Source organism: Tyto alba, unplaced genomic scaffold (genome assembly GCF_018691265.1).
Source record: "Tyto alba isolate M040663 unplaced genomic scaffold, T.alba_DEE_v4.0 Super-Scaffold_7, whole genome shotgun sequence".
Lineage (NCBI taxonomy): Eukaryota > Metazoa > Chordata > Aves > Strigiformes > Tytonidae > Tyto > Tyto alba.
The window spans coordinates 31,043,697-31,069,405 of record NW_024881328.1 but is presented as its reverse complement, the minus strand read 5'-3'; the positions used below and the strand labels follow the sequence as shown (position 1 = coordinate 31,069,405).

General features: G+C 41.7%; 4 protein-coding genes across 23 annotated transcripts in view; 1 reads left to right on the top strand and 3 right to left on the bottom strand.

Annotated features, from left to right (window-relative positions):
• Positions 1-209: 209 nt before the first annotated feature.
• Positions 210-9,910, bottom strand: CLK1 (CDC like kinase 1). 8 transcript variants are annotated; one of them, XM_033010964.2, is made up of 13 exons: positions 9,792-9,910; positions 5,452-5,606; positions 5,062-5,260; positions 3,878-3,968; positions 3,390-3,456; positions 2,425-2,541; positions 2,124-2,290; positions 1,957-2,051; positions 1,743-1,872; positions 1,542-1,624; positions 923-1,002; positions 601-691; positions 210-518 (listed from the first exon to the last, which is right to left on the bottom strand). In XM_033010964.2, the coding sequence occupies exons 2-13, from the start codon at positions 5,604-5,606 to the stop codon at positions 309-311; spliced, it is 1,485 nt and encodes a 494-aa protein (XP_032866855.2). In that variant the 5' UTR covers positions 9,792-9,910; the 3' UTR covers positions 210-308. The 8 variants fall into 8 exon arrangements, with proteins under 8 accessions (XP_032866855.2, XP_042639928.1, XP_032866852.2 ...); XM_042783994.1 differs by lacking the exon at positions 9,792-9,910 and adding an exon at positions 9,748-9,771; XM_033010961.2 differs by lacking the exon at positions 9,792-9,910 and adding an exon at positions 8,434-9,737.
• Positions 9,911-10,074: 164 nt separating this feature from the next.
• PPIL3 (peptidylprolyl isomerase like 3) lies at positions 10,075-16,662 on the bottom strand. Of its 7 annotated transcripts, none has more exons than XM_042784005.1 (7): positions 16,573-16,662; positions 15,614-15,661; positions 14,359-14,433; positions 13,470-13,563; positions 12,753-12,820; positions 12,172-12,290; positions 10,075-10,487 (listed from the first exon to the last, which is right to left on the bottom strand). In XM_042784005.1, exons 2-7 carry the CDS (start codon positions 15,614-15,616, stop codon positions 10,361-10,363), a joined length of 486 nt encoding a protein of 161 aa, XP_042639939.1. In that variant the 5' UTR covers positions 15,617-15,661; positions 16,573-16,662; the 3' UTR covers positions 10,075-10,360. The 7 variants fall into 7 exon arrangements, with proteins under 7 accessions (XP_042639939.1, XP_042639940.1, XP_042639941.1 ...); XM_042784006.1 differs by having other exon boundaries at positions 16,533-16,578; XM_042784007.1 differs by lacking the exon at positions 16,573-16,662 and adding an exon at positions 16,539-16,561.
• Positions 16,657-22,202, top strand: NIF3L1 (NGG1 interacting factor 3 like 1). Of its 2 annotated transcripts, none has more exons than XM_033010892.2 (7): positions 16,657-16,764; positions 16,975-17,418; positions 18,146-18,311; positions 18,760-18,886; positions 19,271-19,409; positions 20,779-20,862; positions 21,820-22,202. In XM_033010892.2, the coding sequence occupies exons 2-7, from the start codon at positions 16,983-16,985 to the stop codon at positions 22,002-22,004; spliced, it is 1,137 nt and encodes a 378-aa protein (XP_032866783.1). In that variant the 5' UTR covers positions 16,657-16,764; positions 16,975-16,982; the 3' UTR covers positions 22,005-22,202. The 2 variants fall into 2 exon arrangements, with proteins under 2 accessions (XP_032866783.1, XP_032866784.1); XM_033010893.2 differs by lacking the exon at positions 21,820-22,202 and adding an exon at positions 21,700-21,802.
• The window catches only part of ORC2 (origin recognition complex subunit 2), a 22,318-nt gene continuing 15,755 nt past the window's right edge, over positions 19,147-25,709 (bottom strand). Inside the window, exons 17-21 of one of the 6 annotated variants that reach the window (XR_006164535.1) lie at positions 25,348-25,543; positions 24,544-24,663; positions 24,257-24,360; positions 20,765-20,907; positions 19,147-19,631 (exon numbers count right to left, since the gene is read on the bottom strand). Coding sequence is in view for 1 of the 6 variants with exons in the window: in XM_042783992.1 (XP_042639926.1) it covers positions 25,457-25,543 (87 nt within the window). In the remaining 5 variants the exon portion in view is untranslated. Of the gene's footprint in view, positions 19,632-20,764; positions 20,908-24,256; positions 24,361-24,399; positions 25,544-25,709 lie in introns of those variants that run through there. The other 5 variants (XR_006164533.1, XR_006164536.1, XR_006164534.1 and 2 more) reach the window with 5 other exon arrangements.

Below are 25,709 nucleotides of genomic sequence, written 5' to 3'. Positions count from 1 at the left end.
AAGCACCAGTGACAGTAAAGGGCAAAAAAATCGGTCCTTGGTCTCTTACTGTTCTAATGACAGTTGAATAAAACAATTAAAATACTATCTCCCTGTTAGGAGGCCTGGTTTAGAGAACAGAGGCTGCTCCTGTCCACCTGTTAGAAGTGCAAGTGCCTGAGGTTCTTGTTTACTGAAGAAAGGCAAGCAGGTTCTTCTGTATCTTTTTCTTAAATAAGTTTTATACCAGCAGCTGAATTAAACTTCAGTATCCAAAAAGTCATAATACAAAATAGGGCATTTACAAAGTAACTGTACACAATAAATAATTAACATTTTTTATGTTTCTTTGGGCTGACGTCTGTGTCAGTCTGCTCAGCTATAGGAGACAGCTTCTTCTTTTCCAGTTTCAAGGGGAAGAAAAAAGGGTGTTTCAGTGCTTCTTCAAGAGTAATGCGCTTGGCTGGGTCATACTCCAACATCTTCTGAATGAGGTCAAAGAGGTTTTCATGCTCAGAATTATGGCAGGTCATGAATTCCTTCGTGAAGAAGAGAACATGATATAAGGCTTTTTTAATCTTAAAATTGCGCTTAAAGCTCCTTTTCCCTCTGTCGCCTTACCTTCAGTGGCTTACAGCGCCTTGAGACGTATCTGCCAGCAGAGCTGTGTTCATCCCAGTCCAGCTGGTCATGATGGAAATATTTGCGTTTCCTTAAAGAGACCACAGTTCCTTACTCAGATTGTTTTGTCCCTTCACCAGAAGTTTATCAGCACATTTATTCACGACTTGGGAACTGACTTGAGACTATTCCACAAGGGGCATCAGCTTGTGAAATAGATGAATCCAAGTTCATTAAACATTTAAAAAAATTGGCTGTTAAACCACATCTGAAAATATTTTAATTGCACTATAGCACTCCAGGGATGCAAAAAGGTAATTACCTGGTTTTCTTTATCATGTGACTCGGCAAAGGCCCCAGTATTCGCTCCATCATTGCCAGGTGTTCTTTGCTGTCATGGGTCTGGAGGGAAAGCAGGACAGAGAGGTTGGGTGGCCAGAGGAAGTTACCAAGAGCCCCCCTGCAGTTTTTGTCTGTACCCTGCAACCAACAACCAATTTAAAGGAAGAAAGAGAGGCTGTACTCATCTGTTTCCTGAGATAAGTTACAATATAGTGAAGTATGTTTTCCCTTATTTTTCTTTGCCTTATTATTTCTTTTCTTTGTTCATAAATCTCAAGTTTCAGCGATACCGCCAAAATGACAGAATTTGGGTATTTGAGCAGCGCTTGCTGACGGTGGTAGCTGAAGCTACACCTGTTACTATCATGGCTAGTACATTACAAAGGTTAACAGGGTGCTCCTTCATATCAAGCTGCTGCCAAAATATTTACTGAAAGCAACTGGTGGAAATCTGCTGCTAAGTTCTCTGCACTTTCTGTTCTCCTCAACTTGGCATTACAGACACACAGCCGAGTTTCTCGCACAGACCCTTCCCTTAGTCCCCACCTCACAGCAGCTCACCGAGCTGAGGAGCAGTTTTAATGTTCACAGTTACCTACCGGAAACACGGTGAACCCAAGGTAGTATTCTATGAGGATACAGCCTATGCTCCAAACATCACAGGGCTGCGACCACCCCAGTGCTGTGGAAAGATGCAGAAGGTTCATGTTTGTATCAGACTGCAAACAGTTCAACAGCTCAAGCAAGACCCTGCTGTCGCACCGGTCAGCAGCACACACGGAGCCACGCGCACTACTGACCTAGGATAACTTCAGGAGCGCGGTAGTGGCGCGTAGACACCAACGTGCTGTGATACTCGTCATCGTACGTTGCGCTCCCGAAGTCCACAACTTTGATGTCTGGATTTTTCAGCATGCGTTCATCGCATTTCTGAAATGAAACACAGTGGGTGCAAGTGGCAGATTAGCCCAGACAAGGATCCAGGGGGAGGTGGGGGAGAGGACAGCTACTTACCAGCTTGGGGTTATATTCTTCCACGTAGTCAGATGTCACAAATAAAATATTTTCTGGTTTCAGATCTGTATGTGTCAACTTGTTTGAATGCAAAACTGCAAGGTAACAAATACAGTTAGGAAATTCCGCAAAGAAAATTTAACAAAGCGAAAAAGAAACCTACTTACAGTTCACAGACTTGCAGATCTGATAGGCCATCTGTCTAATGTGCTCTAGCCTGAACGGCAGAAAGCCGTTCTCTTTAATGAAGTCATAGGTGCTGAGCCCCAGCAGCTCAAAAACGATGCAGACATGCCCGTGGTACTCAAACCATTCCAACATCTGGACACAGCGACTGCAAAAGCAGGAAAATACATGAATTGCAGCAGAACTTGTAGAATGCTGAGATACGTATGTCATACATTACAGAAAGTGCTGTCATAGAAATCTCAAAGGCAAAACAAAGTAGGGGCACCCTTGTATACTTACTACGTACTGCTAGGATCCGATGCATTTAAGTGTTCTAGCACTTGTATTTCTGCACGTGCTGCTTCAGAGTACCGATCGACATTCTTTACTATTTTCACAGCTACATGTCTGTCTTCCCTGAAAAGGCAGGTTTCAACTGTGATTAGAACAAGTAGTCTTAACTAAGAATATCCAGTAATTATTGCCATATACACTGTTAGTAACAAGTGACCTTACCAGTGAAGGGTTTAAGTACTTACTGACTTAATATAACCAAGGTTCATCTGTGCACAAAACCAACTAAAATTTAATCTTTGTATTTTCAAAACGTACTCGGTACCTTAGGTACCAGTAGCATTCTTAACAGTTAAAGGCCCATTTGCCTCCCCCTTATATTTATGTGCGCTGGGTTAATACTGGCGAAATCTCGCAGCCTAACACGACTGTCAGTCAGAAATGACAAGCCGCCTTCAGTCGTTTCTGTAGTAAAAATGTAACGGAGGGGTCAAATGCCTTCCACAGGGACCAGAAAGACAATCCAGTTTCATACTACCCTGCGCACAGCACAACTGCCACCCAACACGTTTCTGGCCTCTGACACACTCGCTGCTCAAACCCAAACAGCCTCGCACCCTCACAGGCAACGACACCCCAAGGTAAGCCACAGCATGTCAGAGCCCCTGCCCCGCCCGGGGCGGGGGCGCAGCCTCACCCCACTTTCTCTGGGCCCCCACAGCCCTTGGCCTCTGCCCAGCTGGGGCACGCCTGCACAAGACGCTCCCCTCGTCTCGTCCACCCCAGTCCTGCACAACCCTCGTGTCCAGGTGCTGCACTAGCAGCAATTTCCATTAGGGAACAGCCTTTAAAGAAATACACAGAGCAGCATATGAGGAAGTATAAAAATCTGACACAATCAGAAAGCACTTCATAAACCACACTGGGATAGGATCCGTGAGAAAAATGACATGTATTTCATTAAGACTTACGCTCTGCGATCAATGCATTCCACTACTTTTCCAAAAGCACCTTCACCCAAAGTAGCAACAATCTCATCTATAAAGAAAAAAAAAACTCTCAGTCACAGAAGGTGTGAAGTTACTCAGCTATTAAAAAAACAAGCAAACAAACAAACAAAAAAACAACAAAAATACTATCACTGAAGCTATTCTAGACTGTGCTGCTTTAAATTGTAAATATCTAGTTTGAGAGATGTTATTGGACAGCTCTCATCAAGGCACATTTACAGGGATCTCATTCTAGGATGTTCATTAACTCCATTTACTATTTTTGGGGGGGAAAAAAAGGGGGAAAAGAAAAAAGAAATATTTAAGTTCTACAGAAAAAGAATAACAATCCCCACCCCCAAACACAAAGTCAAGACAGAAAGAAAAGACTTCCAAAGCCCCCTCACATCTTACGCTAAAAGAACTTATTCTATCTGAAAAGTTAATAAATTTTGAAAAATATTCTATACATCTTGCACTTAGTACGTCTCCACTCTGACAGATCAGGTGACCCTCCTCATCATCCTCTACACTCCTGGATCTTTTCCTTCGATGACTCTTCTGGAACGGCACCAAGATCGTCCAGCCAATCAATAAACCCGAGTCAATTCAGGTCAGAATACGAAATTCATTCAGCGGGGAGATATTCAGGCATTCAGATACACGCCAGGCCACAAACAGTTGGCAGGAGCAATTGCAAATTCAGTCCCCGGAAATTCACAGGGCACATAGTTTATGTTACAGGAGAAAAACATGGCAAGGAACAGATTTTCAGATGAGATACTCAAAGTGGCAAGGCAACAAAAAATTACAACACAATTGTTTTTCTTTTAAAAGACTGCTTCACTGATTTTTACTTTAAAAAAAAAAATGCAGGCACTGAAATCCTAAAGTGAAGGATTTAATAATTAACTATCTTATATATTAAAAAAAAAGCCTTGTGGCCAAATTAAAATACCCATCTTAAGTAATTCAAAATTAAATCACCGGTCTGAATATAAGAATTTTTTTTTTTAAATCATAAACAGCATATACATTTGCTTTAGGCTGTCCCAGCTGAAGATCTTACATTATAAATCCTATCTTCAGCTTCTTTAAGAGTTGAATAAGTAACGAAGATCAGAAAAACTGCCCTGCTAGTGGGCAAACACCAAACATATCTGCTTCTATGGATTTCTCAGCGCTACTTAAAACATCTTAACAAATTTTTTGAAAAAGTAAAAACCTGACATTATCTCCTTGCTACTTCAGTAATACTTAGTCAAAAGCAATGTTAAAAAGCTTGTGCTTGGATCTTTGAGTAGGGCTGAAATAAATGCTTGTCATAATAAAAATTTTGAAGGCATGAAAGTGATGCCTATATTTCAAGTACTCCAATTGATGGTTAGTATTCATTAATCTGCTCATACATATCCAATGAACAAGTAGCAAGACTACGTTCTGTGGTATCACAAGCATACCTACAAACTATACATTTTCACCGAAGGAAATAAAATCCTAGCAAAAAGAGTAATCTACTAATATTAACTAAAGGAATAAACTATTAATATTACTGACAGAATTCCCCAAGCCCCCAGAGCCAATTACTACTGCCCAGATGAGAATCTATCATCTTAAAATAAAAAAATTCCTAAATTAAAATTGGTCACACCACCTGTGGATAATGATGATGATGACAGGTAGTGTGATGTGTCTTATATCTCCTTTTATAACTACTCGTCCCACTATGACCCGATGATTTGCTGCTGTGATGCCCAGTATCACATCCCTGATTGTGCTCGTTTCTGTATTCTTCAACATAGCGTCGTTCGTAGTGGTCTCTTTCATTTACAGATTTGCTTTCTGAACAGGTACTACAAACAAAGGATCAAATAAACAATTAAAATCCTAGCACTCCTATCAAGACAGCTTTTTGTTTTAAGCTGTAGCACATCTCTCTTGAAATATCTCCAACTCAAAAATGATTACATTATCAGAAGACCTTATAAGAATAATGAAATCTTAAAAGATATGCTTGCTGGTATTAAAAGTCAAAGTTATTTACCTGTCAGGAAGTTTAGACAGATCGTGTTTGCAGTGCTGCTTCTCTTGCGCACCACTTAATGTCCTCTTTCTCTTACTAGCACTGTCACACCTTCTGCGATCTGGACTTTTGTTCTTATCCCAGTCGGGATAATTAGTTCGCCTGGAATGCCCCATCTGTAACAAAGATGTTTTGCTCTTTGAATTACATCCCACAGACAATTAATTTTCAAAGCCTTTAATTATCAAATTAACAGTATAATAGAGATGTTTCCTCAACTACCTGATTTGCATTCTTTTCTCTGCCCTTTCTTCCACATTATTTTTTTTTTTCAGTTGAAGAGCTTTTTCAAATTAGCCATTTTTGCTAGGGGAACATAAACCAGTAACCTACTCCTCACAAAAGATTTTTAAAAGAAGTATCATGGCTCAGACACTTAAACGCGTACTGTGCAGGCTATTTCCGCAAAGCTGCTCAGGAACCCAATGGTGCGCGTGCCAGGAAAAAGGCAGGCTGTCGTGTACTTAAACAGCATACAGCGATTGCCCAGCGTGCTTTTTAATTAAAGACTTCAAGGAACCTGTCATAAACCTTTACCATGCTTCTTTCTGTAGATTCCCGGACAACACCTAGCGCCAAGTCGCCAATAAAACTTACACGTTCTCTCCTCGATACTGAGCTCGAAGAGGAGAAGGGAAGTAACTCACCACACCTTTCTCTCATTTCCCTCTCCAACCGCACCGCGACTCCCGCTCACCCGCCGCGCCCGGGCCCCGCAGCAGCCGCGGCTTCCCCGCGCCGAGAGAGCGGGCCGGGGCGGCCCCCACGCACCCCCAGCGCCAACGCGCGGGGCCCGGGTCCGCGCCCCACCGGGGCCCCGCGCCGGCAAGAGGCCCCGGCCCCGAGCGGGGGGGGCGGGAAGGGCTCCGGCCTCCCCCGCTCAAGCGGCCGGAGCCATTTTCTCTCCGCGCGGAAGCAGGCGCGGGCACACAACATGGCGGCCGGGGCGGGGGCGCCTCGACCGCCCGACCCGCCCGCGCCGGCGAGGACGAGCCGCGACACCGGCCGCCCTGCCCCGCGGCAGCAGACACCCTCCTGCCCCGGCGCCCTGCCCTGCCCTCCGCCCCGCCTTCCCCTCGGCGGCGGCCCGGCCCAGCGCCGTCCTCCTGCTCTGCCCCGCCGCCCCTCCCCTCGCCCCCACCTCCGCAGCCCGGGAGCCGCCGCCGCCGCTCTCTCTCTCCCCGCCGCCGCCGCCGCCGCCACCGGCGACCCTCCGCCCCGCAGCCCGCTACAAAATGGCGTTGCCGGGAACTTTCTGGAGCGCGGTGGCACACCCGCGGCGTCACAGCCGCGGCGTCACAAGGCGGGAGGGGCGGGGCCGCTGCGCGACACCCCGCTCCCCCCGCCCCGCCCCGGGCAGGTCCCGAGCGGTCCTGGCCCCTCGCCTCGGCGCCTGAGGAGGGAGCCCCTGGCTCTGCCGGTTCCGCTGATGGCGCCCTTCGCCCTGCCGCAACGTGTTACGGTAACCCCGCACGCCTCATCAGGTAACTCAGCTAAAGCAGGTTTACGTAAGTAAACCCACCATGCAAAACCTTCAACCGCTTTCCTGCCCAGAAAGTTGGAAAGACCATGACACCAAAAAAAGAACAACCCCAAATATCCTAACCCTCATTTAAGAATGAATGCCAGAAGATTGCACTTTTTTGGTGATACTCTGAATTGTAAATCATCATTGCTCACCTTTGGTGATAAAGCCTGTGATTTCTCTCTCTACTTCCCTAGACAAATTGTTAGAGGTTCTGAAAGCATGTACACAGCTTTAAAATCAACAGAGGTTTAAAGGACCACATATGACTAACAAAGGTATCTTTGGAAATCATTGGCATTAAAAACATTTCCAAACAGTTGCATGCTTTTTTTTTTTTTTTTTTTTTTTTCTTGTGATACCTTCTCTAGCTTTTAGCCACATTTTTGAGAACAGAAACACCCACTGGAAAACAAAGAAATGCAACTCTATAGGTAAAAGTATAGATAAGTCTTCTACACCCACAGAATAAGAAAAACCCAACCCAAACCCTCCCACAAAACTAACCTTTGCTACCTCTGCTGCTCACTACTACTGCACACAGGGCAGTTTTAGGTCTCGGCCACCCTTCTCCCCGCTCCATGCCTGGTGCAGCCCTTCAGCCACGACCTCTCTCAGAAGGAGCTTTCAAGCCTCTCAGCCTCCTACCAGTTGTCACCTCAGCAGAGCTAACCAACCACAGCTGAAACTTGGTTCTCCAAAACCCCTAATAAACAGCCAAACATCTCATTGTGCAATCTAATTTATGTAGAAAAAGAGCATCTGAGGATAAAACAGTCCTGAAACACTACAACAGCCTATACACATCAGTACCATAAAACCCAAGACTTCTTTTTTTTTAATTGTGGAAAGGACTAAACCTTCTGAAATACTTCCAGCCTTGACACGTGACTCTCCTCACTCTTTGTATTTTTCTGTCATTTCCCCAACTGACCCTCACACGATACGTACATTACATGTGCAAGTTTGTCATTGTCCATAGATAATAAACCATTCTTTTTGTCCAATGCTCTTCAGCTCAGACTAAGTACTGTTTCCAGCATGACACACCTCTAACACCAAACTGCCAGAAAAGGTCAGAGACAATCTAGAATATACATAATGAAACCCTCCATCACAGTCAAAATGCAAGATTGTTATGTTAATGTACATATTTTTCTTTCCAGAAGTAGACTTATTTTGACAGAACTTACCTTATGGCTGTAGTGTTAATGATAAAGGACCAGACCGGTGGAATTAAACAGAGGAGTTTAAAAAGCACAAGTCGACAACAATAAGAACAGTACTATCTGCAACATTTTTGCTACTTAAAGGATTATACATATCACAAGTCCAAACAACTGGTGACACAACAGCCAAATGCAAGAGCTAAATTGCATGTATGCTGTACCCAGCGACCACCCACAAAAATCACGTACTTCCAAAGCTGGCCTGCTTCCTACTTTGTCCTGCTTCCTCTTCAACAAGTGGATGGGACCAACCTTTTTCCCCCTCTTCTATCTGGGAAAGGTTCAGAGCCACAAACAGGAAAATAGACATAGTACAGTTTTTAAAGTTAGGATGTAATCCTGTCCCGTAAGATCACTCTCCTTTCAATATACAGCTGTAGATTAAAATGGATCTAAATTTAATGTAACCTCCAAAGAGCAAATTGCTTGGTATCCCTGTATTTCACACATTCTGTATAAAAGCCTTCTTTTTGTAAAGGAAAAAAATAGACCTGAAATTGTTTCCAGTTCAGTGCTAGATGTCAGCATTTTAAATTACTGGTTCTTTTGCACTGCAGGAAAGTTTCCAGTATGTCCTTCCTTCTGCATGGTGGTAGTGTCAGTGTGGCAGCCAAACATGCAGTTGCATGCTTCTTCCATATAACCGGTAGTAATGGCAGGTAGACAAAGAGCACAGAGCTGAAATAACTAAATTCTTCACCTGACTGACTGAAGTATTACAGTAAAATATATTTAGTGTGGAGCAAGGGCTAGGAGCTTTAAGCAACACTCCATACAGTATATAGAAGCTTAGGTCCAGAGAGAAGGTACTGATTAACTCTTCTCATTAATGCCTCAGCAATCTGTACTTGGAATACCTTTGCCTTTCTCTTGCAAATAAGTTCTCCTCTTTATTTTAAGAGGTGAAATCTCAGAACAGGAAATACTCGTCTGAAGCAGACTGCAAGTCAGCTGGACCTGGAGATCCCAAGGATTAAAAAGCATATATATGAGAAAGGACTTTAAGTGATGTTGACTGAGCCCAAAGACAATTGAGGGGGAAGAAGCCCAGAATGGCAGGAGTTGGATGCAGGAACCACTGTTGCTACTCTCTCTTGTCCAGGTCTCTCATGAACTGATGCCAAAATGCATTTTTAGAATCTACAACAAGGAAGAGCAAGAACATTCTGCTTTTCCCAGCATGCCCAACGTGGAGAACTGCTTTTTTAATGCATACAGATCACTCTCTTTTCCGTGATTAAGTCAGTTCATTTTATGCTTACTATACTAAGTGACTTGAGCATAGGATCAGCGCTAAATGTATCCACACACACACATACACACACGTGTGCACATATGTATGCGTGCATTATGTTTCCTCTCGACTGGTTGATATTCAGCTATCTCTGTATCTCCTTGCAGACTTTCTTATTTGAGTCCAATAACATTTTGGTGTCAAAGGTGACCAAACAACTACCTAGTTTTGATCAACAGCAATGTAAAGACACAAACACTCTTTCATACCAAAAGCATTGTGCCAGAGGCAGAGGCAATTGTTTCCAATCTACCTTTCGGGGAGGCTGAAGAGGTTACCTTTCCAACACAGCAGTGCAAGAGCAAGCACTCCTCCGAACACGGCCTTTAATCCGCTAGGAGAGAAAGGTTTCATCTATGACACTGCTCTCACCTAGAGGAAAAAAATTGCACATCTTACTCAGTTTTCTAAAAACCAGTAAAGGAAGGTCAGGGTTTACATGAAAAAGTTTCAGAAAACTGGTGGTATGAAATTGTAGCAAAGGACATTTTTTCAACACAGTATCACTGAGAAAGATAAAGGCAGAATACAAAGGATTTGGAAAAAAAAATATATTTTTTTAAAACTTTTGTCTTATTTTACAAGTATAAAAAGCAATGGTTAAAAATCAAAATCCTGGAATATACTCTGGAAAAACTGGCTTCTAGAGCACAAGACTCTTCTGTGACAATTCCCAAACAATGTCACAACTCCTGAAAATCCTGCATTCAAGGAGAAAAGGTATGATCCAGCTCAAGTAACCCTCTTTAACGGCACTTTAAACTCCATAATCCAGCAGTCAATCTGACCAGTCTTTAAAGAATGTGTTGAGGCACTCTGTGGCTACAGAGCAAAAGGGTTGGCATGAATTGTAATATCTTTAATGCGAACATCATTGAGAGGGCGGTAAGTTTTCTCATTCACAGGTAGCTTCTCCAGCTCATCCAGGGTCTCCAAGCCATCAATAACTCTGGAAGGAAAGCAGAAGTACTAGGAATCTCTTCCTAATAATGATTAAAATTTCACAACTGAGATATTTCAAAGCACTTTATAATTAAGTTTCACAGGGCAAAGACTTTGCAAGCAAACCAAATAAGACAGCCAAAACATTCTGTATGGCATATAACATATTTTGAAAGGAAATATTAAGCATCCGTGACAGATTCTGATAAAAAGTAAAAAAATATTTCTCATTGACCTGCCAGTATCATATTTTATACCAACCACAGCCGTACAAAGACCCTGGCTGCACTTCCTAGCAGGCAGGACTAGGTATAGGTACCATCAAGACACTGGCCATACCAAACTTCACTGTGAATTACTGTAATCCTATGGCTGGAAAATCAATTTCCAAATGTGAGATTGTAATTTCTAACCATCTGACTCAAAGACAAGATTGGACAGGATCATTAATAACAGTGTAAATCTAATGGCACAAATATGTTTAGGCTTTTGGATTTCCTGTTCAGGCTGAAGAAGTGCAAAGAGAGATTGTTCTAATAAACTTCTTACTTCTTTTTGTTTAAGTAACTAGCGATGGTAAATCTTTTGACAGTTTATTCCCCAGAAATGGACTTCGCAGAAAACATGCTGTGCTGTTCACAGTTCAGTTCAGTCACATTCATCAACCCTTTGAATCTAGGATGCTGGATTGTGGGCCAGCAGGGACTGCATATGCTGTTCTGCTGATTCTGGAACTGTGGCCTAAGCATCTTAAACTGCCACAGAAAATCTGGCAAAGTTGACCTGTCAGAGCATCTACTCTTTTCTAAGAAAGATGTCTAAAAAAAACCTACTTTCAATCACGCCTCTAAACAAACTCAGAAATGGAAGAAACACCTACATTTAGATGCCTATAAACAATACAAGTGGTAGAAAATAGTATTTTCACATTTCAATAGTTTCATCTGAATATTTAACCTCATTTAATAAAGACAACTTTTTCTCAGCAGATTCACTTGTACAGCAGAGACAATTTAACAAGAAAAAAAGATATTACCATGATTTTGATAGAAAAAGTAGTATCTAAAAGACTCAACAATTAAACATTTGCTTTAATGATGATATATTATCAGTAGCGTCTAATAACATAAAAATGTTTTAAAATAATGACCCATCTTAAACAACCTCATCTGATTTTATAAACTGTCAATTCTGTGAGTTTTATCTGACCAACAGGAAGTTCCACCTTAATAGAGGCATGACCATGTCAATACCACACCCATCCTCAATTCCAGTCCCAAACCAGATTCTTGCTTCTCACTAAACCCTGTAACTGTGTATCCAGTTGTTCTGGAGTTTGCTTAAAATCAGGTTGCAGCAGTTTGGGCATGGATGAAAAGGCAAGCTGGAATAAGTGAGGGGTGGAAGGGGGTGGGGGGCATGTCAGGGAGCAGAAAGTAAAAAAGCTCCATTCTTGAGGTAATTTTTAATATGCCTATTTCCACTGAATTCCCTACTACGAAGAAAAAAAAGGGAGCCTCATTTTGGAGCAAGTAATTCTGGTGACAGTGCAAGAGCATACATTCACATATACACACCCAATATTCTAAAGTTTTTTAGAACCAGTAGCTTCTAAATTTGCATTGTATGTGCCCTGAAATTTTCAGATCCTTCACACACTACAGCAAGGTGGCATGCAGTTGGATACTTACTTTCCAAACACAGTGTACTTCATGTCCAGGTGCGGTTGCTTGCCATAAGTGATGAAGAACTGCGATCCATTGGTATTCGGACCATTGTTTGCCATTGAAACTACCCCACGGACACTGTGCTGAAAGAGGGGAAAAAACCTCAACGTGAACAGCCATCTGTGAAAGCAGGACTTTAACCTGTATAAAGTGCTCTGTGACTTAGTACTCTGCCTCAGTACCATTACTGAGAAAAAAAAAATCTTGGTTGAGAATCAATTCCATCACAGTCCATAATTAGCTCCTCAAAATTGAAATTACAATGAAAATTACTTATGTGCTTTCACTGCATGAAAAATACTTTGTTACAAATTCTTTCTACTTCTGTTCTCAGTGATGAAAACCCTCAAACCTAACTTGCCAACTACAGAAACGCCTGTTCCTATTTTAATAAGAAGCTTTCTATCCCTTTATTGCAGGATTATACTTTGTTTCACAGTTACAAAAGAGGTATTTAATACAGTACAACACAATGCCAATTGTTCTCCAATCTGTAAATAAAATTTGTATAAAAACATAACCGTATATTGAGAGCACAGAAATACCTTTAGGTATTCACTGAATTCATCTTCAAACTTCTTGCCCCAGATGCTGTTACCTCCTTTCCCAGTACCTGACAAAGAAGCACCACAACAGATTACTGGATTTGCAGTCTGAAAAATCTAGAAATTACATACTGTTACAACATTTTACAACAAAGACGCAAGATAGCCTATAATTCGTTTGAGGCAGGGATTGGGTGCTTATGTCTTGATACTGAGCAGAGACATAACTCTATAATACGAACACCTATTAAGTAGCAGAACAGTACACTGACATATCCTCAAATTAAAGTCAGTATAAGTACAAACTCAAAGCTGAATCAGATTTTCTCCCCTACAAATCACGCTGCATGGGACATGTTCCCCAAATGCTTTAGAGGCAGTGTAGCCTTTCCAGCAGAAACCAGAGTAGCAACTGCTCCCTGTTCAACAGCTGGTAAGTCAGCAGAACCATTATCTTTAGTGGAAACAGCTGGGAAAACTAAAGTTTGTAGAATGCTTTACTACTGCATGTTTATTTAGGACTAGGGTAACGGCTGCTCTTCTGTAAACTCGCCACAGAAAACTTATCATAAAAACCTCTACCAACAAAACAGTGATTCTTCTATTTTTACTTTATTTACATTTTGGTTTTAATATTCATACTTGTAATTTCTTTTTATTTGTTTATATTTTATTTTTCTGTACATTTTTCTGTAGAGAGAGCTGGACAGATTTTACCTAATGGATCTCCAGTCTGAACCATGAAGCCCTTTATATTTCGGTGAAATACGCATCCATTGTAGTAGTTACTAGCACAGAGAGCCAGGAAATTCTAAGGAAAGGAAACAAACCATATTAACATACAATTCAGAAACAGTATCTTCTCACTAAAATGACAGCACTGGCAAGACCGAGACTAACCCCTTTGCCTCTGCTTTGCATTGTGACCATGTGAATTCCACAGAGTATTGCCACAGAACAGTCATGAACAAATTATAGTTCATGTGCTCCTTTGACACTGTCACAGATACAAGGGATTTTAAATAAAGCTTGCAGCACAAAGTTGTCTGACTCTAGGAACAAGTAAGAAGCCAGAGACATGCTCAGAAGTATCACTTCCGTTCAACATCTTGTAAATGTAATTTTGTAATCAATAACTTCCTGCCCCAGCTTTGTTAGTTAAAAAGTAAATTACTTCAATTTAAGCTTAAGTTTATTGCAGAAAGGAAAACAACTGGGGCCCCTGACAAACTGGGAGTGATTTTCACTCTTTTAAATTAAAATCAAATCTGTGCAAGTGTGAGCAAACCCAGGGAAATTTGGGAGTCCCAGGCCATGTGCCATATTTCCCCTGAAGGGCAAAGGACACTTTGGAGATGCTGGAATTTAAAGAGAAGTGGCCCTTAGTTAAACTTTATCTGGTGAGAAACAGGCAGCAAAGCTCTAGGCAATATGACACAGTGCACAAGTTCCACAAGTGGAATAGGCACTGGACTAGCTTAAAGTGTTAGTACTCCATAACGTGAAAAAATGAATTGCAAAAGCCACTTCACCTCCTCTACACTTTTCACTATTTCTACTGCTTTGTTTCAACACTAGGCAATCCTGCTCCTGTTACTTCACTTACTTCGCAAGTCTTTGGTGTACGCTCACAGAATAGTTCAATTTTTATATCTCCTACATCAGTGTGCAGTGTGACAGCCTGAGCAAGAGGCAGAAAATAATTAAATCAGCAATGAAATACTAACAGACTCAGTTTTATTTCCCAGTCCCACAAAGAATATATGTTAGTTCCCACTGCATATAACCACAGTTTCAACCTTTGACCATAGGCAAGGCAAGGCTACTGTCACAAACCTTCTACATTTACAGTGAAGAAAACCTTCCACCAGGAAGCACTTGGTTTCATTTAGGTTCAGGACAAATCAAGTTTGCCATGGTAATGCAGAAGCTCTGCTTCATGCTGTTACACTCGATATACATTAGTCATTTGCCAACTGGACCTGCTCAGTCACTTAATTGTAAAGTCGAAGAACTAAGGTTATATACAGTTCAGATGACAGTGTGATGCACATACCTCACTGGTTTACAACCAGAGGAACAACTGATGTGTGTTACTTGCCTGTAGCCTTTTGAGTGATAAGGCTAGTTCTGAATGGCAGCATATAACATTTGCCTTCACAAACAAGCAAATCTACAAAATGACACACTTTTAATAAAAATTTATAAATAACCTTCAGAAAATTTAAAATGGCAGTTACCCAGCCACATAAGCAAATACGTTCCTACAAGTCAAATATACCATGAAAAGTGCTAAACTATGCAAAAAAAATTTACTGTGGGGATAAGTGCACAGGAAAACTAATGAAAGTCAGCATCATGTTGATACTGGCATACTGTTCCAGAAATATACGAGTAAAGAAGTGAAGATAGTTGCCTGCAATGCCCATGAAGATGCTATAAAAGGTTTAATACAGTTTAACACACAGAGTCTTACCTCTATTTCCTGATTTGCTAAACTTTTGAAAGCCTGCAAGCGTAGGTTACATACGCTTAAGCAGGGCTATGCACTTGCAACCTAAATAATGCTTCTGTGTTAAAAGAAACCAAACTAGATTACCAAGTATTAGCCAAAGTAGGACTAAAATTTAGGATCTTAGAATTAAAAGTCTAATTATATTTTAGACTGATGTAAACCGACCTATTTTCCTTTTCACAATACCTTGTTAAATGTCTGAAATGAAAACCTGAACTTTTCATTACAAATTCTTCACAGCAGAGTAAAATGTGCAATCCTTTGAGATGCAGAGCAGCTATTCGCTTTCTAAGAGATGACCATTTCAGAAAGAATTAAAATATGTAAAAAGTGATATTGCTCTCACCATATTCTCTCATCAAAAAGCTGAGTTAGATTTGTATACAGCAATTTCCTGCAAAGAAAACATTGAAAATTCTGTGGGTTTTTTTCCATCAGTCCCCGATTCTTTTTAATTCTAAAATATTTGTGTGGTTATATCCTTTTACACCCCACAGTTTTACAGTACCATTCAAGAGACTCTGTGGATAAACGTTTTACTTGCATTATGCAACTATGCAGCATATAAAGAATGAGATACGAGTAGAACAAAGTAACTTAAAGAAAAGGGTTGGGGGCAAAAAACACCCTTTCCTCAGATGAAAGTTTGAACTAAGCAATCGCAGCACTTCCAAAGATGATGGTTTTATAAATGACAAAAATTAACAGAGAAAAGCCACATGCCAGTACCGAAATGGACGTGTTATTTGGAGCCACCTTCTGACAGTTGTCAGTGCCTGCAACAGACAGGTACCTGAATGCAAGCACAGGCTCAAACTTCTTTTCTTAGTTGTATTTTCAAATACAGCATGTGGAACGATGATAATAAAACCGTAGTTACGTAAAAATCAACAGCTTTACACGCTATCTCTCCTCCGCGCACTGCTCTCCCTGGTTAGCCCCCAGGCGCGCCGAGGCCTCTGCCAGAAGCCGGGGACCCCGCTCGCCCTCAGCGCGGCCCCGGGCGGCGGGACGAGCAGCCGGCCCCCGTCAAACACGCCGGGGCCCGACCGCGCCCACCGCAACCCACCCGCCCGCCCTCGGCTCCTGTCGGACCAGCGGCAGCCTGCCGCGATGGCTCCCGTTCTGCCGATTCGAGGTGCTCCCACCGAAAGCCCACGCACACGCCGCGTTGACTCCGCCCGCAACCCCACCGCCGCTCCTCCGTCCCCGCGGCCGCCAGCTCGCCCCTCCCTTCCCTTGCCGCCCCGGCCCGGCACCCTCACCCTCACCCTCGCCCGGCGCCCCCGGAGGCCTCGCACAAACCTGCCGAGGCCGGACCCGAACCCGCCGCCTCCCGGGTCGCCTCACACGCGCCGGAAGGGGCCGGGCCGCGCGCAGGCCCCGCCCCGCAGCCCGGGCCCTGCGCTGGCGCCGGCGGGAGGTGGGGGAGCGGGCCCGGCCCCGCTTGATCTTTCCGCCGCCGGACACAAACGCTTCGCCGGTTGGGTTCCGCGGGTGGGTGTTAGTGCGTGGAGGTGGACGGATTTCCAGCTCCCTACGTTTCTTGCACGACTCTACAGGGTCGCTTGTGTTGCTTCCCGGGAGAGCCCCGGAGGTGAGGGGCGGGGGGGGGGGGGTCTGTGTGCCAGCGGTTTCAGCCAGTGAATTACCTGGGCTTATTCCTGACATTTTTTATTTATTTTTATTTTTTCACCCCCTCTACAGATAGCTGCATGCTGCTGCCTGGCACACAACTGCTTCGCCGGCCTCTCCGCTGCATCCGTGCCTTGGGCCACTTGCCTTCCCACTCCCTCATGAATCTCGGGGAGCTCGTTTCTGCCCTGAATGACTTTGCATCCCTCTCTCTGGCTGAAAGCTGGGACAATGTGGGGTTGCTGGTGGAACCAAGTCCTCCCCACACTGTGAACACCCTTTTCCTCACTAACGATCTCACGGAGGAGGTGATGGAAGAGGCCGTGCAGAAGAAGGCAGACCTTATTCTTTCTTACCACCCTCCTATATTCACACCACTCAAGCGAGTAACGTGGAAGACCTGGAAGGAACGGCTGGTGGTCCGAGCCCTGGAGCACAGAATCGGGATTTACTCTCCACATACAGCATATGATGCCATACCTCACGGAGTCAATAACTGGCTAACAAAGGGGCTTGGTGAGATTCTGTTAAAAACAAAAAAAGTTATTCATTTATTCATCTTTATATGCTATTTTATATGGGGACCATCCCTCATTTTCCTTTATTTCAGCTTTTACAGGTATGATTTGAGGACTTTTTTTGTTAAACTACTTTTTTCCCCCAATATTCTTCTAGTACTTCTAAGTACTCTAACCGTATTTTAAGGAATTTATCTTGGTGAGGAATACCAGATACAAACACTAGAGGACATTTTCAGATGCTTGACTGTCGTATTGGATGTAGTCAGAACTGGTGCAGCGTATTTATTGCCCATCTTGGTTGAAAAGTTTATACCACTGACTTTGAATCGCCACTTTTAATTTACAAAGTGCAAAATCTCATTGTTTGCAAAGGAATCTGAAATTCTTTTAGATTTTTATTCTGCATTGTGGCTCATAAATGAGAACAGCTACGTCTCTTCCAGTCTGATTTACAAACCAGAAACTGTTTTGGTTTTGTACATTTCTTAGGGTAAAACAGATGGCATTAAGAATGACAATATATATAACCATCAACTTCTTTGCACTTAAAATAGACTGTGCCTAATAGAGACAACAGGGCAAGAAGTCCTCGGTTCTGGTCAGGGAAAATGAATTCAAGTGCAAAATTTGCATCCATTTGTTGCACTTCTTTAGCATACGTGCCAAATCAGTATTAGGTTGGTTACTCAGCTTTATTCATCAATCTTGTACTGTTTTCTCAGGTGCCTGTACTTCCATCCCACTGCATCCATCAACTGCACCGAGCTATCCAGCTGAGGGCACTCACCGGGTAGAATTCTGCACAGACAACACTGAGCATCTGGACACGGTGCTGTCCAAAATCAAAGACATCCAAGAGATCTCCTGTCTCACTACTCTCCCTGCCAGGTATCTGCTTCACTCTCTAACGTTGTATTCTTTCTGTTGTTTGAAACAGTAAGATGCTGGAATTGTATTTTACTGTTGTAATCACTTTGTTCCTCTGTGCATTGCTGCTATTTTTTTCAGCAACAGATCTAGAAAGTTAAGGAATAACCATCCCTTTCTGATCAATCTGTTATACTAAAAGGTAAGCGTAGCTCGGTGTAGCATCACATAGATGAGAGGTGGTAAGCAAGAGTATTAACAGGAAATCTGATGAGGACAGGTGAGTTAAATTCCCATATCTATTTCTTCCAAGAGAGTAGAATGGACTAGGCTAGGCTATTACAGTTCCTTCTTATTCTCTTTCTTTGGGGTAGAAGAGCCACTGGGGTAGAACAGATTTGTTTTATATTAATATGATGCTGAAATTTTATCTAGTTTCTTAACAAGCACCAAGCATCTCTTTCCTCAGGGTTGAAGGGGAGGAGCAAACACGAGTCAGTTTGACCTGCTCTCAGAAAGCATTGTTGGAGGTGGTGGCATTATTGTCCCAGAACAGCCTTCTTTATCACAAGACTGAGATTCTCTTACTACAAAAGGTAACAAAATAATGTATTACTTCCAGTTAACGTATTACTTTGATGAGCTGAGTGCCCTAAACACTGAAATTCAGTAGTCAGTAGCATCACAGGTTTCCTATGCTACTCTGTTAGTGCTCTGAAATACTGGCCTGTGGGGAATTGAAGCCACACACATTTTCCAAAACAATGAAAACTGCTGTGTGGCCTATACCAATTCTTACATCAATTCCAATAGCTAGTGTAGTTAGTACATTACATTCGAGAACATCACACAGATAATCTTTTGTAAAGTTTAGAGGCATTCCTGAATGCCCAATAGACTCATCTTTGTACAGTATGGAAAGCAATACAATGCAAACTTCTGGAGTCAGCTTTCTCACAGCAATTTTAATTTCTTTTCAGCCTCTTCTTCCCCATACTGGAATGGGACGTCTGTGCACACTGAACGAGCCAGTCTCCTTGTCAGACATAATTGAGCGTATCAAAAGCCACCTAAAATTACCCTACATCCGCTTAGCTGTGGGAATGGGCAAGACGCTAGGTAAACAGGCCTGCAAATAAGACTGTCCATAAGAACTAGTATTCCAGGAAGACAAGGAGCGTGAATGTGTGAAATACTGCTGCCCTGTGTAGATTTATTTCCAAGTAGTATGAAGCACTGTTAAAGACAAGAAATAACATTTTAGAATTTACGGGATACAATCATGCAGAAAGAATCTTACCTGTATTTTTAACTGGAAGTTCTGTATTACGCTGGTTGTCACTGTGAAGAAGGGACAACACAACTTGAATACGAGACATCCTTTTTCATAATTTGTGTAATAACTAAGATTGTTTTTCCCCCAGGGTATCAGACATAAATGTGTACTATTTCATTGTACGCTCCCATTTGTGACTGACTTAAATTTTAGAGCACCTTAAAATAGTAAGACATTTTATGGTATCCTTATGAATGTGTAACTATCCATGTTTTAATGAAAGAAAAATAGTGGCAAAGAAGGTGAACTATCCTAGCTCAAACAGCGGGTCACTAGTAAAACGTGCAGCAAGCATCCTCTTATCCCAGCTATGTATCCTAATCTCCAAGAAGCACAGATATTAGCATTTGTGAGAGCAAATTTGTCAAGAACTCATTGTAACTAATGAGACAGAAGTCTTATTAGAAGCCTCTTATACTATCAATTGCACTAAAAAATCCCCAAACTATTTTGAAGCCTCTCATTATGGTGTGGGATTGTAGTGGTATGACCACTTAAATCAACAGTAATTACAGGGGAACATACTGTAAAACCTTAATAGAATTTGAAAACTCTGTGTCGTGTGTCCCCTCTCCTTAGTGAATGTAATATATATGGAGAATTAAATTTCATGTCACTATCACATATGTAATAGCTTGAATCACCATTCATAGCAAATGGGCGAATTTTGAATGGCATGGAGCAACTCTCAGCTTGTATTGTGACTTTCTGAGAGCTAAAAGTTGGGAACGGGTATATCTCAGAGGCAAGATGTTGCCTTAGTGGCGTCGTTATTTGGAAAACTAATGATGGTGGAACATGAGTGTCCTGGAAAGAGTAGCAGCCTATTAAAGGGTTCAGAAACCTAACTAAAGAACACCTCACTAGGAAAGAACAAGCCAGCAGCCAGCCTCCATGCAGTAGTTTTCTGCAAACTTTCCTATCCCTTGAAGAAAAAAATCTACATATATATTTGGTACACAGAGGATTTTGCTATATTAGCAGAGACGTTGCAGGCCTGTGACTCTCTCAGGATGACATGTGTGTCTTCCCTCAACAAATTTACATTGACTGTAAAAATCAAGGTAGTATTGGGAAGCAGCTGATAGCAATACTGACATGAAGGCTGAACAGAGGGAAAGGAGTTTAACTGTGGCACCTTGTATCCTGCAGAATCACCAGTGAAGAAAGCTGCTCTGTGTGCTGGTTCTGGGAGCAGCGTCCTGAAGGGAATGGAAGCTGACCTCTATCTCACAGGTAAAAGATTATGTTGCTGTTTCATTCTCTTTATAAAAATAGTCACTAGAAGAAAAACAGGAAAAAAGAAGAGAGTTGACTGGCTGTTGAAAGATTTGTCCAGAAAGAATTCTCTGTTGAGAAACAGTTATTGGAACAATAGAATTAATAGCATTAGAGATTATGTGGATCAGATGGCTGTGTGGCACAGTGAAGGTTATTTGAATTAAAATATTGCTATATATGCATTATTTCAACACAAAATCAGTGTTGATGGCAGTCTATTGCAACCTTCAGTGTGTTTCTGCTTTGGCAAGACACAAGCTCTTTCCTCAGATCCCTACAGAATTCCCTAATGGAAAATGGAATATAATGTAGTCTACAGAATCTTTCAAAGGAACCCCATAGTGTATGTGACAAGAGGGGCCCTTAGTCTGTTATCCTCTTTTCTGATGGTGCAACAGCTACTCCCTACAGCTTGCTCAACAATGCGAAGGCTGCCTTGCATTCTGTAGTACTTAATTCCAGCAAGTTCTCTGGCAAGGCATGTCCTATCTCCCCCTTATATATAATACAGCCCTGCAGAGCTGATCCTCAGACGACCTCTTTGCAAGGCTTCCCAATTGCTGTCCTCCGTTACAGTAACCCACATGACATCCAGACATTCCACTTCCAAACCACTCTGTGCACTCTTATTGCCTGCCCAAAGTGGCAGAATCTACCACTATTCGAAGAGGGCAAGGAATTTCTGTTGTTTTGCCTCAGCTGATAATGGGGGATATCAATTGAAAGTCCTTCAAGGGACACCATAGAGTAGGAATGTTTCATGTTCTTATACTGTTGTATTCCCCCTTGTAGGCTCTATCCCCTGTTATGTCTTCGTAGCTTCTAGCTAAGATTCTGCACACATTGCAAAGAACTGGTTACCTAAACTGCACTGTTGGTGATCTATATGGCACTTCTTTCTCAAAATGGCAGGAGAGATGTCCCACCATGACGTTCTGGATGCAGTTGCCAATGGGATAAGTGTTATTCTGTGTGAGCACAGTAACACTGAACGAGGCTTCTTGTCAGAGCTGCGTGACATGCTCGCTATCCATCTACAGAACAAAATCAACATAATTGTGTCTGAGAAAGATAGAGATCCCCTCCAGGTGGCATAGGAAAAAAAAAAAAAAACAGGAGTAAGAGAATTCAGTCAAGAGTTTCATGGTATCGTGCACAGATCTATCCAACTGCAAGCTTAATGACAATGCTCTGAATTGGTTCAGTACAGAATGATTGTATTGCAAGTTCCCTCAAGATTTGGGATATATTTTGTCATCTGTCACATAAATAAATGCTTGGTTTGGGCTACAGAAGGTCGACTTACTCAATTACTGGGCTACACTTGAATAAATTTACTGTTACTGCCTACTCTTATTAGATATATTTGATAACCATGATACTCAAGGAATGGTTTGGGTAAAATTAAAAACCTGACATCTCCAGTTTCAAGCTTATAGAACCATTCTACCTTACTGCAGTTATGTTGAATCTTGTCAGTACAAGATGGCTGATGCTGTAGCTAATAAATCTCCTGGTAAGTTAATGAAAGGGTGTGGATCACCCATCTGCATTAACAGTTTTATTAAAACACCAATCATATGCAAATACAGAACACAATTCAAGTACTTGGTACTAGTATTCAATTGCACAATCTACCATGAATGCAGCTTTAAGGCTTTTTAATAGAGGGACTTTCAATTAAAAAAGCTTTGGAAGGTTAAAGCTCAATTCCTTAGAAAAACTGTAAATTAATTTAAGGTGCCTTTGTTACTTTCTTTTAAAAACGGTTTCTGTAACTATGGCTCTTAATTACAGGATTACTAAAACTGAAAAAGTAGCATTTTCACCACTGATAATGCTTGGTTTTTATTTTTTTAAGTTAGGTTTTTTGGTGTGGTTTTTTGAAAAGAAAAAAAATATCTCCCAGTTGCATGCATACCTTACCATCTCTGGATTATGTGCACACCAGGAGAGTATTTAAACAAAATGAAAATATTGCCATTGCAAATTTTAAAGATCTTGGCACCATCCTTTTAAGTTAATATAACTGGCTCATCAAGCAATGTCTTTATCACATAATTGCATATGTCTTGTTCTACTTAAATGTAAATGGAAAGAGATGACTCCAGTATTATCTGAAGCTACTGAGGCTATATAAAGGCCATCATTCTTATTAGTACCATGAAGACCCCTCAGTAAACTGAGGAACAGGAAGTAGGAAGAAATTTCTTCTTTCCCAAGGAAAGGAAAGGACTGTGGGAGTGATCCCTCTGAATTCAACAGTTCTGTATTATTACGGAAGACATTAAAATGCTACTACCTTAATACATATACAGAATTCAAGACACTGAAAATTAATGCCTAGATGGGGTAATTATCCAGAAACAGCATGAAATCAGGATAAATTATTTTTAACACAAAACCCACAGGAATTAATTCACAGTAATTTTCTTTAGCTTGCCCGCTTGCATGACAGAATCAACAGCAGCCAAAATCTGATTCACACTTAACCTTCTCTTAGCAGATGTGTGGTATCTCCTGCAGCCCTCCTCTTGGCCTGCATGGGCATCGCATAGTCTACTGACACTGTTATCAGATAACTCTGAACTCAGGATGATTATAGCACTTCATTAAAGTAAATTTAACATCTAGCAAACCAGATATAATTGCACTGAAAATGCACCACAGTATCACTATCTGTAAACACGTTAGGTAGTGTCTTCCATATGTACTTAGAATATAAATTAAATCTTGAGAGTCATAGAAATTGTGGAGAGAGCCAGAGGACTTCCAAATAGGATGTGGTTGCTGCTTAGCTACAATAATTTTAAGTTTTCCCAAGAACACAACTCTTCCAAGTGGCAGAGTTCTTGTTCTTGAACTCTACACCTAACTTACAGGATCTGGGTAAGACACAATGCCTTGATCCCAGTTTTATTGATTCTGATGATAGCCCAACTAGTGATAGGCAGGATCTCATGCATTTTGCAAAGTTTTGGAATTGCAGCCTGTAAAATATGGATACAAGTGCCATTAGGAGGGAATGTTAGTTGGAAAATGTTCTGGGGGAAGAAGCTGGAGACTGCTGGCATGTACCATTTTCCCCATCAGACTCTCCAGTAAAGCTAATTAGGTCCTATATTTGAAGAATCATATTGTCAGTGGGTAAGTAGATACCCCATGTTTTCAACACAAACAGAAGTCAGGCTGTAAACCTCTGTCTGTTGCTTCTGTCAGTGAAGGGTAGACCAGGTAACAATATTATCCCATGGGATGTTTTGGTTCTCTTCAAAAGCTATATACTGGGATTAAAAGGCAGGCAAAATAATTTTGAGACCTTATAAGAAACAATATAAAGTATTCTTACTAATTAGTTTGAAATCTTCTGCACACTGTATGAGGATTTGCACAGATATTTGACAATAATGAAAATTAGGCTTTCACACAACTGCCAGAAGGATCTCTATCTTCCTGTAATATAAAAAGATTGTGGAAGACAAGACAAGCTAATTAAAATAAATGAAATACTTTATTCAATTGATTTCAACTATTACAACATTGAGCTGTAACACAGCTACCAAATATTAGACAGAGTCCCTGAAGTCTGGCTGGCAGACTACAGTTGATGGAACTATAGGGTTTACTCCCACATACCTGAGAAAAAAAGTGAAGAAAAGCTGTCAAACTTCAGCAGTCTCCCAACCTCTAAGAGCTTAAAAAAAGGGAGAGCTTATAAGTGGCATTTAAGGCCTCCTCCAGGATCAGTGGACACTCCTGATATAAAAAAATACATATATATAATCAAGTTTTTCAAATATAAACAAAAAAACTTTACAGCCTCTTCATATTCCTGGATTGCAACCCATGAAGAAGATGAAAGGAACTGGATCCTCTCAGCCTCACCAACTGGCAATGACATGAGTCTGTAACAATTCTGATTATCTAAATCTTCTTATAAAAGGATTTGGGTTTGGGCCAAGTCCTTCCGTTCTATTGCCAGATTTTAATAAGTTACCCACAGTGTCCCACACCCATTAGTTTCTCCTTTCCTCATGCAGTTGAGGCAGGTCTCTTAGCATTCTAAATCTTGGCTTCTTCATATACTGGAAGCTAGTCTTGTCTAACTGGTAACGGAGTACTGGAAAGCACTCAGTTGAGAAAAGCTACACCACTAGCACTAACTAAAGCTCTGACCATCTAGTGATTTGCACTTCCCAAGTAAACTGCTCCAATCAAACCCTCACGTCTGGTGAGGTAGAGAGCAGAAGGCACAATCCTACCAATTTTGTTTTTCTAGCTGTAAGGTTGGCTGCACAGACATGAAGAAGGTATCATCTGAGCTAAGAGATGAAGCAGACAGATCTAACTACAAAGCAAGAGATGCCTTGCTTACAGAAGTCATCATTCCAAACTACCCAACGTAGTTGAACAAGAAGCATGATTCATTACAATTATTACATTTCATTAAGTAGTCCAGCAGCCTTGGGGTTGGAGAGATCTGAGTATAGGCCCCCCTCCAGCAGCCCTTGAGAGCAATTGCCGTAGACGCTTTATGAATAGAGAGACGTTATACATCTTCATCCTCTTTCTCTAAGAAGTCGGTCAAGGTACTGTCATTTACAGGAATTAATAAGTATTCCACACCATCAGCTCCCTGAGAACAGACATGCATACACATTCTGTTAACATCAGTGCACAGTGCAATGCAAGCCACTAGATAGCACTGCAATGTTTATTTGCAGTCTGGGTGAGAACTGGCCAGCATTCAGAAGGACTACGTTGTTAAAAACCAGGTATATTTCACTAGAGCAACTCTGGAA

What these genes read in the sequence shown, in the direction of transcription:
- PPIL3 (XM_042784005.1), bottom strand. An exon ending in GTACACCAAAGACTTGCGAA is followed by an intron (nt 13,564 to 14,358) that starts GTAAGTGAAGTA and finishes TCCTTTCCTTAG; the next exon opens with AATTTCCTGGCTCTCTGTGC. An exon ending in AATTCAGTGAATACCTAAAG is followed by an intron (nt 12,291 to 12,752) that starts GTATTTCTGTGC and finishes CCCCTCTTTCAG; the next exon opens with CACAGTGTCCGTGGGGTAGT.
- NIF3L1 (XM_033010892.2), top strand. Translation starts at nt 16,983, where the DNA reads ATGCTGCTGCCTGGCACACAACTGCTTCGCCGGCCTCTCCGCTGCATC. An exon ending in CTCACTACTCTCCCTGCCAG is followed by an intron (nt 18,312 to 18,759) that starts GTATCTGCTTCA and finishes CTCTTTCCTCAG; the next exon opens with GGTTGAAGGGGAGGAGCAAA. An exon ending in AGCTGACCTCTATCTCACAG is followed by an intron (nt 20,863 to 21,819) that starts GTAAAAGATTAT and finishes TCAAAATGGCAG; the next exon opens with GAGAGATGTCCCACCATGAC.
- CLK1 (XM_033010960.2), bottom strand. Translation starts at nt 6,153, where the DNA reads ATGAGAGAAAGGTGTGGTGAGTTACTTCCCTTCTCCTCTTCGAGCTCA. An exon ending in GAATGCATTGATCGCAGAGC is followed by an intron (nt 2,542 to 3,389) that starts GTAAGTCTTAAT and finishes CTGCCTTTTCAG; the next exon opens with GGAAGACAGACATGTAGCTG. An exon ending in AAGAATATAACCCCAAGCTG is followed by an intron (nt 1,873 to 1,956) that starts GTAAGTAGCTGT and finishes GTTTCATTTCAG; the next exon opens with AAATGCGATGAACGCATGCT.